The 11,868-nt window shown below is 38.0% G+C and overlaps 1 protein-coding gene across 2 annotated transcripts in view; it reads left to right on the forward strand.

Annotated features, from left to right (window-relative positions):
• The window catches only part of adad1 (adenosine deaminase domain containing 1 (testis-specific)), a 41,856-nt gene that overhangs the window by 1,217 nt on the left and 28,771 nt on the right, over positions 1-11,868 (forward strand). The window contains exons 2-4 of one of the 2 annotated variants that reach the window (XM_024280972.2): positions 4,304-4,451; positions 4,587-4,724; positions 7,351-7,521. In XM_024280972.2, coding sequence (XP_024136740.1) covers positions 4,316-4,451; positions 4,587-4,724; positions 7,351-7,521 — 445 coding nt within the window. In that variant the 5' untranslated portion in view covers positions 4,304-4,315. The remainder of the gene's footprint in view (positions 1-4,303; positions 4,452-4,586; positions 4,725-7,350; positions 7,522-11,868) is intronic. The other variant, XM_024280982.2, reaches the window with a different exon arrangement.

Here is an 11,868-nt window from a genome sequence, read left to right on the forward strand (position 1 = left end):
GTCTCGCGCTCCTCAGACGTCTGCGTCTATTTCAGGCTGAAGCTGGAAAAGTGTGGCGAAGATGAAACTTTGGTTGGTGATTTTATGCGCATATATGCAAGTTATAATTTATAAGCTACAACCAAAACAGTGAAAAAAAGAAAAACGAACGTTAAACAAACAAAATAGTCCAAAGCACATAACCTCAGAGTGAAATCTATTTCTACAGAGTAAATCCTCATCTAAAAATGTCGACAGCATGCGCCTCTTGTTGTTTCAAACTGCTGCATCGGTACATTCCATTGAGGAAAACAACATTAGGACAATGATTGGTACATTGTTGAATTGTAAAGTAGGTGTTAAAAGGTCTTCACGGACCCATTGATGAAGTCTGCTCCCATTGGCTACCCGTCATATGTCAATCAAACCCCCCAGACGTTCGACGTCAGACCCACAAACGGTTATTGAGCCATCTGATTGGTCAATTTATAACTCGAATCCACTCGAATACTTGTGCTCTCATTATGAGTGTCTATGTTAATAATATTGTGTGTTTCGGAACAAAGCAGGAAAAAAAATGCGCTTTTTTCATGTCAAAATAAGCTGATTCACGGTGATCGTGTGAACGGTGGAGGATTTATGGCAAGCTAAAATTACATTTATTCACTGCAACATTATTGGTGTTTTAGGGTTAACGACGGTGGCCCTGAAGGTTAGATCACATAAACAAAATCATTAATGCAGAACATTATAAATGTTTCAATGACAAATAAAAACAAATATAAAATAATAAAAAAACATAAAGTTTTAGAAATCAAAACAAAATTCCACAAACCAAAACGATTCTAAAAAATGAAAAAGGAAATGTTTCAAAAAACAAGAGTAAATGTGAAAAAATAAAATGAATGTCTCTGTATTGATCACCAAAAGTTTAAAAGTGTTTTATATTTTATTTATTAAGTTTAAGTTTCAGTTCTGTGAAGCATTTTAAAGTCCTACTCCAACTATATTTGATCTGTTTTCAAAGCATTTTAAAGAAGTCTGTTCATTATGGTTCTGCTGTTTTAGGCAAAATCTAAAAACTTATTTTCTAGGACATAGTTTCTGCAGAGTGACAGGAGGTCATTAGACATTCACCTCTGAGTTGTGGACGGGGCTGTTGGTGTGAAGTAACCCTCGCGCTGATATGTCTTTAAATCTTTATTTACTCGCTCTCTTCCTGCCCCTCACACCCCCAGCTAATATTACAGTGCAACAAATATAGTGAGTAATATCGTTTCTATCCAGATGTAGAGTTTTGATCCAGATTCCAGCTCAGACCAGGAAAACAAAGACGTTCATGGATCTATTTGTCTATAAGTAGATGGATCAGAATGGAGCAGAGCAGGAAGACTTTAGTTCCACCCATTTCACTTGCAGTCACAAATTTAAGGTTTTTCAAACTGTGCATTTTTATTGATTGTTATATACTATATAAATTTTGTAGTTCATCATTTTTGTAAAACTGCGTTTCAAATAAAGAGCTTTATATTTACCAGTTTGTAAGTTGATCATTTTCAAGTCTAAATGGAGATATTGACAGCAAATCAAAAGGAAAGGGAGCATGTAAAAGTGCTGGTTAATGAGGTCGAGAAGGTCGGTGCACCAAATATTTCTGCCGGTGCACCTAAGAAAAAAAGTTAGGCGCATCGGTGCAACCAGTACAAAAAGTTAGTCTAGAGCCCTGAAATGCATTAAGGGCTTTATTAAATTCGTTACTTCAAACTATAAAGAGAGAGTTTAGCATTTGTGCAACCACAGACTACTTGTTGCCACTTGTGCCTCCGTTTAGGTTTGCATACTGCACTGGCCTGATATCACCATGACTTTACATTTCAGAGCTGCCAACTTTTCACAAAACCTTAGAGTGAGACTTGGTGAAGTACTAAAAAATCACTCTACGACTGCAAGACATGAGATGAGTCAAGTGTAGTTTTGTGATAGTATATTAGTTAAATAAAACACCACGAGGCAAAAAAAAGATGAATTGAAAAGCAATAAGACAATAAATAACTTTTAAAAGAGCAATCATTGAGTGTATAAGAGAACTGGATTGAGCTAGTATGACATCACCCATAGAAAATGGTTTACTTCCAGCTCCAACCAAATTAAGTCAATTCAGTCACTATTTTTCCACAATACGGTTGCCGCCATCTTGAGCCAGACGAGGATAGTAAGAAGTGATTGGTCCAAGTCGGCCTGAGTCAACATTTCTATGACCTCTACTGAAGTTTAATCAGAAATGAGCATCCCTTCCACTGAAAGCGACTGGAGAATCTGTCAAACATTTCAGACTTTCGACTTATGGCCAAGCAAGCAACACAGGCTTTTATTGAAGCATCAGATTGGCCAGTTTATAACTTGAATAACTAAGAAATATTATCATGAAAACTAGGATAGACATGAGGATGCTAAAAAAAGCTATCAGAGGAAGAATGGTTATTCTTTATTGCTCTATAGAAGTCTGTGGTTGTAGCTTTTTTGGAACCAGCGGATTCCCCTCCTATAATGGGAGGAGGGTAGGGTCACTCAGTCCAGTTTCTTATACAGTCAATGAGAGAAACATAAAATATCCAACTTAACCCTGTAATTACCCAATCAAAACTAAATCAAGAAAAAAAGTTTTTTTTTCTCTGATGCTTATTGCCTTGGGAGAGCAGTACTCATAATTTTGGTTTTTAAAAACATGTTTTCTATAAGGGCTCTACCGCTTGGTGAAGCAGACAGTTAAAAGGTTTAATAACACAAGAAACAAACAAAACTACATACTGTACTCATATTGACACACAACGCAAGGCAGTTGGCAAATCTATTTCAAACTCTTGTCCCTTTCTGTCTGGCTTTTAACTTTTTTTCTTAAAGTTTTGAGAATTTCAGTGGATGGCTCCATCTTGAAACATGACTCAAGGCCTGTTTTATCCAGGACCAAACTGTTCCTGTTCTTGGTTTTGTTTAGGTCCACTTTACATTTGAGTAGAGTAGAACCTAGGACCACTTAGGTGGCGATCCGATTCGATTCACGAATCAAGAGCAATGATTCACGAGTTGAACCACGATTCTTACTTTTTATTATAATGTTTATTGCTATGTGTTTGTCTATTTACTAGATGGATGAAAATTGAAATTATTTGTATTTAATCATCATTTATACCTTTATTTAGAACAGGTGATCAGAATCAACTAAACTGACTAAAAAAAAAAAACAAAGATTTAGATACAACGACATTTTTTTTGTCATTTTAAAGTTTTTTTGTTTTTTCTTAATCAATCTTCTGGTTCAGCAGTAAAACAACATAATTAGGATAAAATCACTGCTGTTTTGGGTTATTTAACAACAAAACCTGAAAATGTTCTACACAGTTTTTTATCTTCAAAGCTCTTCAATATTTTACGTTCTAAGCATCACATATTGGTGGAGAGCTCATATGAAAAGTATTTTTTTTCGCAGCAGAATCAGCTGATTCACGTTGATTACATCCACCTTTCAGCAGCTCGAGGCTGTTTCTTCAGAATAATCTGGAGTTTCGTTAATTACGTCAAATGTTGAAGAGTTATCATAGTCAAAAGAATGTAAACACTGAACCTAAAGCTCCGATGTTAAAGCTAATTCATTGTTTCAGAAGTTATGCCTGTGAGCGGAAGTTCAGTCTCAGTTTTGAACAGAAAAAAGCTCTCGCTAGTTTTACTTTGAAAACCGGATGGGATTATATAAATTCGCTTCCTTCCACTCCCTTTCAAGTGATCAACTTGTGATTTATTAAGTGATATGTAATGTATTATTACCTGATTCCTTGAAATAAACCATTTAATTAATTAATTCATTCATTCATTCATTCATCTGTGTAAACAAAGATCCCCTCTGACTGTAATTGACTCACCACAGTCTCTGAATCCTACAAGTGTTTCTTCAGCCTCAAAAAATACATTCTACAAAGAAAAACTGGAAAAAGGTAACTTCAATTTTTCGCGTGAGAAACAGAGGTATGGTGTGAGATCAAATGCGTGTCCATCAGCCAATGCGTGAGAGTTGCAGGCCTGTAAATGTGCAGTTTATTGTGCAGGCCTAGTGAGAAACCTGACATGTCAACGGATGTGGTGGAAAGAACCCAGTAGTTTTTAAAATCAAACTTCTTTCAGAATCAGATATTGAATAAAACAGAAATTTTGTAACTTCTGTATTTTTTCCTCTGTGGCCCAGTACCAAGTGACCCACACAATTGTACCGATCTGCAGCCTGGGTGTTGTTGACCACTATTTTTGATCACATATTTCTTCTTCTCCACAGTAAGGCTGCAGGATGATTCCTGCTGGTAGACCCTTTCCAGGATCTAGAGGAGCCTCTTTTGCTCAAAATCTCAGTAGAAATTTGAACACAGCACCAGGACTTGAGAAGTCTCACAAACAACCAGCTTCTTTAAAGGATTCTTCCCAATGTAAGATCAACATTTAAGTTCACATTGTTTGATTTTATTTAGTTCGAAATTCAGGTTACACCTTTAGAAGACTTTCCATGTGGTTAAGTTGCCTCTTTATGTTTGATTTTTTTTCTGTATGTTTCCAAATATAAGATCCTGTCAAAGCAAAAGTTTCGCCCCAGAAGCTCATTGAGAGGTACATGAACGGTGAATCAGATGCTGTGTCTTTGCTCCATCAGCTGGCCCGGGTTTTTCAATTTCACCTGGAAATGAAGGAAACCATAGCTTCAGGTAAAGCCTCCTGTTATAATGTGAAATCAAATTCAATAGTAATGCTTAACATACTTCACCAGGGACGTGCACAGGATTTTTGAGGGGCAGGGGCTAAAAGTTGGAGAAGGGCAACAAAAACATGTTTTTTTGGTTATTTTTTATGCTTTAAAAAATATAGAAATTAATGAAAGTTTAAATATATATACATATATTAGGAAATAACTCAGCTATATGACCCGTGATGGTAAAGGTGATAAAAGTGTCATTTTTTTTATGTAAACTATTTATTGTCATAGACTTGGAAAACATTCAAAGCATTGAAAATACTGGAGACTCTTTATTTTGGCATTGTAAAGCAGACATAATTAAAATAAATTAAGTTTAATACTAATTGTAATATTTTAAACACAGATCCAACAACTTTCATCCCCAGAATGCTGAAATTGTTGTTATATCTCATTATCAGACTGTTGTGAGGATTTTAGTGTTTCAGTGGAGTTTTAGTCAGATTCTGTCTCCTGTCAGTCACTTCACGTTCATGTTGATCACCTGCAGCTGTTTTCATTTCTGTTCATTGTCCTCAGTGTAGAAAAGTGTCTGGTTTTTAGTTCTACACTGTGAGGTCATCTGCGTTTCCTCTCTTTATGTCTGTGTGAGTTTTTGTCGTATTTTTGTTTATTTATTAAATGTTTACGTTTCTACCATCAAGCCCAGTTTCCTGCATTTTGAGTTTAACCCATTTTCCCGTTTTTTGTCAGTTGAACCCTAAGTGACTGTTCTATATTCACAGCCAGCTAAACTCTCTTTTGCATCCTGTCCTCTAAACCCATGATTTTATGTTTTCATAGATTTGAATACAAAAAAAATGAGAAACCGAATGAAACAGAATTTAAAGAAGGCAATTTTAATCAGAAAATATTATATTTAACAGATTAATTTAGTTTCAGATCTGTAGTGAGGTAGCTATAAACTCCCTATAAATATGGTTCTTTTAATTCTTTTAGTTCTTTTAAGTATGAGTGGAGTTGAAGTACGGTAGAACACCTTGGGGATTTTGTAGTGAAAATTTTCTTTCTTATATCACTAACAAAAGTTAATTAATATAAATACAAATACAAACTAATAAACAATAATTGAGGGGCACTTCTTGATACGAGACAAAAAGGGCAGGTGCTCGAGCACCCTTAAGCCCCTACGTGTGCACGTGTTTGCACTTCATGAACCATGTGACAAGAACACTGTCAACAGTAACAATTTTCTTGCTTACCTGGGAAAACCTAGTGTTGTAGCGTTTATTCAGGACTCATGTGGTGGAATATACTTTTATTTGACAGAAAAACATAAATTTTTTAGATACTTGGAGGAAGACCTGATGAAACCAATATAATGAAGCAATCCTTATAGAATTGCCATTTTCTCCCTAAAATTGATCCTCACAGCCACAAGGCCAGTGCAGTTAAGATAAAGTTTACACTATCGAGCGGCAGCACGTGTGCCTGGGTTCTGCAGCTCCAGAGCCACATGTAGCTTTTTAAAGAAAGAAATATATAATTTTGAATTAAGCTAAGGGTGTATTCAGACTGGACACATTTGGTATGCTTAAAGGGAGCCAGCGTTCGTTTCCCCTGATAATCCGGAATAAAGTTTCAGTTGCAAGGGTCTGAGAGCATCTTTTGCGGTGGTCTCGGTTAATTTCCAATGGGACTGAACTTTGTTTTGCTCTCAGATTCCTCAGTCTGAATACAATCCGCTCTGCGAGCAAAATAACTTAACCAAAACAGCCACCACAGCCAATCATCAGCGGACAAATGTGGAGCAGCGATACAACAGAAACTCTTTGAAATGTGTTTGGATGATTGTAGGCTTATTAAAACAACTCTTAACGTGAGTATCATTGCTTCCCACAGTGTTTTCCTGACAATCTTTATGTCACAAACACTTGTCCTCAGTAACTGTCTTGGAGCATTCCTCCACTGAACAAAGGTTGCGGTAAAAAGTGTTGAATCTGGCCTTTTTACAGATGTACATAATTGACCAGCAAAATAAAAAGTTTGAGTAAGTAAACTATCTTGACAAGTACTTTCAAACTGCAGCATCTCCACCTTTTATTTTTTGTGTGTTGCCTACTACATTTGCTGTGTTGAAATGATTCTGTGACACAGGGTGTCTTCATTTTAAAAGGAAGTCATGTGAATCTCTGTCAAAAGTGAAAAAGTATTTCATATTTTGAAAAAAGGCTGTTTATGCCAAATATAGTTGTTCATTTACATTTTTCACAATTGTAACAATAATGTAAATACAAATAAGTGTCCTATTTTTAAAAGGTGAAGTAGACTTTGTGGTTCCTACTAGGTTGTAGTCCATGAGAAATTGACCCAAATGTCTCTTAAAGTGTAGAAGGTTGCAGACCCTTGATCTATGCAATAAAGAGAGAAAAAATCAGCTCAATGGCCATCATCTGAGCAAATACTTAAATTGAGGACTCTGTCAAACTGGACTGCCACTTGCATTTAAAAAATGTTTTGTGTTTCTTTCAGAGTGGTGAAATATTGAAGCTATTACTGCTGGCATTGTCAAATTAACTTTAGTACAGTTCTGTATTTTATGATTTTGTGTTTGTTTAATGGTATTTTGTTTACCTCAGGTGACTTGCAGATGCTTTGTTTTGCTTTCTGTGTGTTGATTGATGGGGTGGAGTACAAGACTGGCACTGGAATAAACAAGAAAGAGGCTCGTCTGAATGCAGCAAAGCTTGCTCTGGAGGAGTTTCTGCCCTCATTGGAGCAATTTAACTTATCTCTCCCTGATACAACAGGTTAGACTCCTTGTAAACTTCAGCTTTTTTGTTTTTCTTTTTTCAGGTGGAAGCCACAAAATAAAATTTTTCTCTCATATCTGATGTTTAAATTTAAGTTTGGTTTTTAAATGGACATGTCAATGTACCGTATTTTTCGCACTATAAGGCACATTAAAAAGTATAAATTTTTTTCAAAAAGCGTTCGTGATCCTAATAATCTGGTGCACCTTCTGTATGTACCAAGTTTTAAAATCTGAATAATGTTCTTGAGCAACTTTGGGAAGTTTCCGCTCCATTGACTGTTGGACCATTTCTCGCTGACACAGCTGCGGTGAGCGCTCGCATGATCACGCTGTGCACATCTTGAGGGACACAGGTTGGTCAGAGATTCTGGGGGGTTGTTTTAAAGGAGCCAGGGGTCTAAAGTAACAAACATCTGTTATGATGCATTCACACCGAACACAATTTGCGCGTCAAATTCGCATGCCCCGACCCTGTTTAATCGCGCGTTGAATTTGCTGCTCGCCGCCTACTTGAGTTTGAGTCTCAAGCCTCATGTGGGAGCTGCTACCAGCTAATGTTTTTAGCATGATGCTACGTGGAGCGATGTCTGTGGAAATCTGACTCAAAATGTGTGGAAGACTCAGATAATGTTGAGAGATCAGATTTATTTATTGAGAAGAGCTCTACAAAAACAGCGGTTACACGTCTACATGTCTGGATTCATGGGATCATTCTGAGATTCTGGGACCTTGTTCAATCTCACTCCTGGGGCTGTTTTCTATGACAGCTGCTTTGACGGCTCAATGTCAGTCCCCTACGCGGTGAGCGGCAGAGCTTATTCCGAGAGCGTTGGAGCTCACGCCGCGACGCCGAGCGTGGCGGAAGTCGCCTCGTTAAGCAGAGAGCACCAAAGCTTGCTCTGCAATGCTGACGCCAAAGGTGATGGAGGTCACTCCACTACGCTGAACTTGGCGGAGCTTTCTTGCTCGCTAAACTGGTCCTTCGGAGTGGGGAGGCAGCCTGCTTTGGGCTCCTGCATCTTATAATTTTTTTTTCTTTTTCAGCGAGGCAATAATGAAAAGATCGTTTAGTTACCTCAAGATAACCTCACTGTCACTGTCAGCCAGCATCCCTTAGCCCCGCCCCCGTTTTTTGATGTTTTTCAAATTCTGCTCTGAAAGTGGAGTCAGCCTCCAACTGTCCAGTTGTGTTACCCTTTAAAAACAAAGCATTGATTCTACAAATAAATAAATAATACAAATTCAAAGAAATTGCTTTTAGGAACTAAAAACAATATCTCAGAATTTCTTCTGGTAGTTTAGACTGCTGCTGCTGTACAGGACTTAACATTTTTGCTGGGGAGTTATTGTTTATTTCAGTCTGAGATTGAGCATGCTTGGTGGTACTGCTTCATATGAAAAATAACGTTTGTGTTATTTCCAGTTTTAGAATTGCACATTACTCTGTTTTTTTGTCGGAATTTAAGTAACTTTAATACCTCCACACAGGGGCAGAAATGTATTTCTTGAGTCACTGACCAAGTTGACGTGGTAGATTAAAAGAAAAAATCTACCAACCCAGTATTTTTTTAACTGGTCAAATTATAAAAAATATTTTACACAGAAATATGTTAGGGATTTTTCTTTCTGAACACCTGTGTCTCTCAAAATGTGCACAGCGCGATCATGCGAGCGCGATCATGCGAGCGCGATCATGCGAGCGCGATCATGCGAGCGCTCACCGCCGCTGTGTCAGCAAGAAATGGTCTAACAGTCAATGGAGCGGAGACTTCTTAAAGTTGCACAGAACATTTTACAGATTTTGGAACTTGGTACATACAGAAGGTGCACTGGATTATTAAGTACGCAGCCGAGTACCTAAAAAAGTATAGGCTTTTTAATGCGCCTTATAGTGCGGAAAATACGGTATGTTTTATGAAAGTCCCCTCCAATGAAAATCCTGTTTTTTGAGTTTTTAACATGCATTTGTGGCATTTTTCTTCTGAAAGAGAACAAATGTAATAAGAAATCATTTTGTTTTTGCATTTCTGAGTATTTCTCCTTTTAAATCTGTCAATCAAACTGTCTTGGACAGACTCTGTTTGAATGAATGATCTTCTTTCCATCAACAGCTCTGCTGCACATGCACTAAACCCTCATCTGTTCCTAGTGTCTAGTTCAGGTTCTGGAGAAGAGAAGATGGTATCTTCACATTGACTGCAGTCAAATGAGCCGCCGTTCACATTTCTGTGGTCAAATCAGCATCACTGGATTTTTGGTGTGAGTTTCATCCAATACTTACGGTAGCAGGACTGAGAACGCTGGAAAATCTCCACCAGACTCCACGGAGCTTCTTGATGTGACCACGGAAATGTGAACGGCGGCTCATTTGACCGCAGTTGGAAAGGATTGTAAATCAATGAAAGAGCATTTTGATGTTAGCTTTCATTATTTTATCAAGAACTCTGAGAAACCAATGGATTAGCAGCGGTGAAGATTTGCGCTTGCGAGACACAGAGCTATCATAATCAGAAAGGAGGGGAATCAGGGGCGGGGCTTCTCAGCTCAGCTCCAGAAGCCACGCCCCCTTAGAGGAGATTTTGGAAACAGAGGGTTCAGATCAACATGAAAAATGGCTTTTTAAAACATTTAGGTTGTGGGATTTTGGCTGAAAACTTCATAATCATAATTAAAACACTGCTGGGAATGATTTTTTAATAAAAACTTTGTCATAGGGAAGACTTTAGAATTATTTATTGTAAAACATTTCAAAAAATACATTTTTAACTTTAATCTAGTTAGTTTTTCCTTATATTTTTTCTTTTTACTGACCTGAAAAATGATCCCAAACGTGACTCTAAAACCTTAACACAATCTGAACCTTGAGTTTAGCAATCCGTTACACCTCTAATGTTGGCTATTTGGAGACACTTTTGTTTCAGGTTAGGCAACGCTCTCCAAACACAGGTACTATGTAAAACATGCTGAAAACTAAAAAATATTTAAATAAAACTGTCACAGTGAAGTGGAAATATTTTAGTATTTTTGTTTTTACATTTTTCCATTTATTAGCCATACTGTTATCAGAGTTTTCAACATAGATATTGAATATCGCAGATTTTTCTCATGTCATGCAGGCTGAGCATGAACACATCATTATTGTAATCTAACTTAAATTCAAACATGCTAAAAAAAACAAGTACAAATATATTAGAGATATCCTAATTCTGCTTCCAGCTGATCACATTTTATTTTGAATCATAACAAAAAAAAAAAAACTATCTGAAAACAAAGTTTTGGGTTATTGTTATTATTTACCATTGACATTAAAGCAGGGGTTCCCAAACTACGGCCTGTGGGCCCGATCCAGCCCGCCTCCACATTTGGCCCGGCCCCCTGAACACTGTCAGTGATGCATGTTTTTCTTTTTGTCCTTCCAATCTGGCCATGCAATTGAGACCTGCATAGTGTGACTTTTTTTATTCCACTCTTCTGCAGTCTGGCTCTCTGGAAAACTTTACATGTTTAAGTGTGGACGTATCCTGCAAATTTGGTTCTTTTGTTAGCCTACAAACTGAGTCCGACCTCACATCGGAGAAGAAAACAGCTAGGAAGCTACAACTTTTAAACTCCGGTGTGTCTGCATGACAGCCGCTTCCGGTGTTTCTGTGTCTCTGTGACTGAGTTTGAAGGCTGTTGTGCATTAACCTGAGAGTAGGAAAAATAGGGGACCCTTTTTTTTATTATTGTCTCCACAAAAATAAGTAAAATATCACAGTTCAGGAAACCCAGGATGGCTACCCGTGCGCCGCGCTCCCCGCAGTGGCTGTGCACACGCCGGGAGAGAGACCGCTCAGCTGTACTCCAGGAGCCTGCAGCCAGAGAACCGGGGCGCTGTGACAGAACAAAACGCTCATATTAGATCAGTATTTTACCCTCTGATTAGGTCACTGAAAACATCACGTGCCCAAAGCTGAGTTCCTGATTGGCTGATGCGACACAGCAACCTGTCAAACTGATCTACTGTGAAATGCACCCAGACATTCGAGCGCTGCGCATGCTCATGTGCTAGCCCATTCAGCGCTTTTATATTAGCCCGCCCACTATCGCAGGACAGGCAATGGGATTGGCTAGAACATCAAAGTAGAAGTGATTGACATGTCCAAAGACCAATAGACATTCACTGAAACTAAGCACCGAAATGCGGCACCGTTTGAAGTAGCTTCTTTCTGTTTCGGTTGGTCGCACATGCAACTGCTCTTGTGTTACATGGACTACTTTTAGCGCTCAAGCTAATCAAGAGAATTCATTCATTTTCCTGACCGCTTCGTCCCTTTCGGGGTCACGGGGTTAATCAAGAGAA

The sequence above is a fragment of the Oryzias melastigma genome, linkage group LG17 (genome assembly GCF_002922805.2).
Source record: "Oryzias melastigma strain HK-1 linkage group LG17, ASM292280v2, whole genome shotgun sequence".
NCBI lineage: Eukaryota > Metazoa > Chordata > Actinopteri > Beloniformes > Adrianichthyidae > Oryzias > Oryzias melastigma.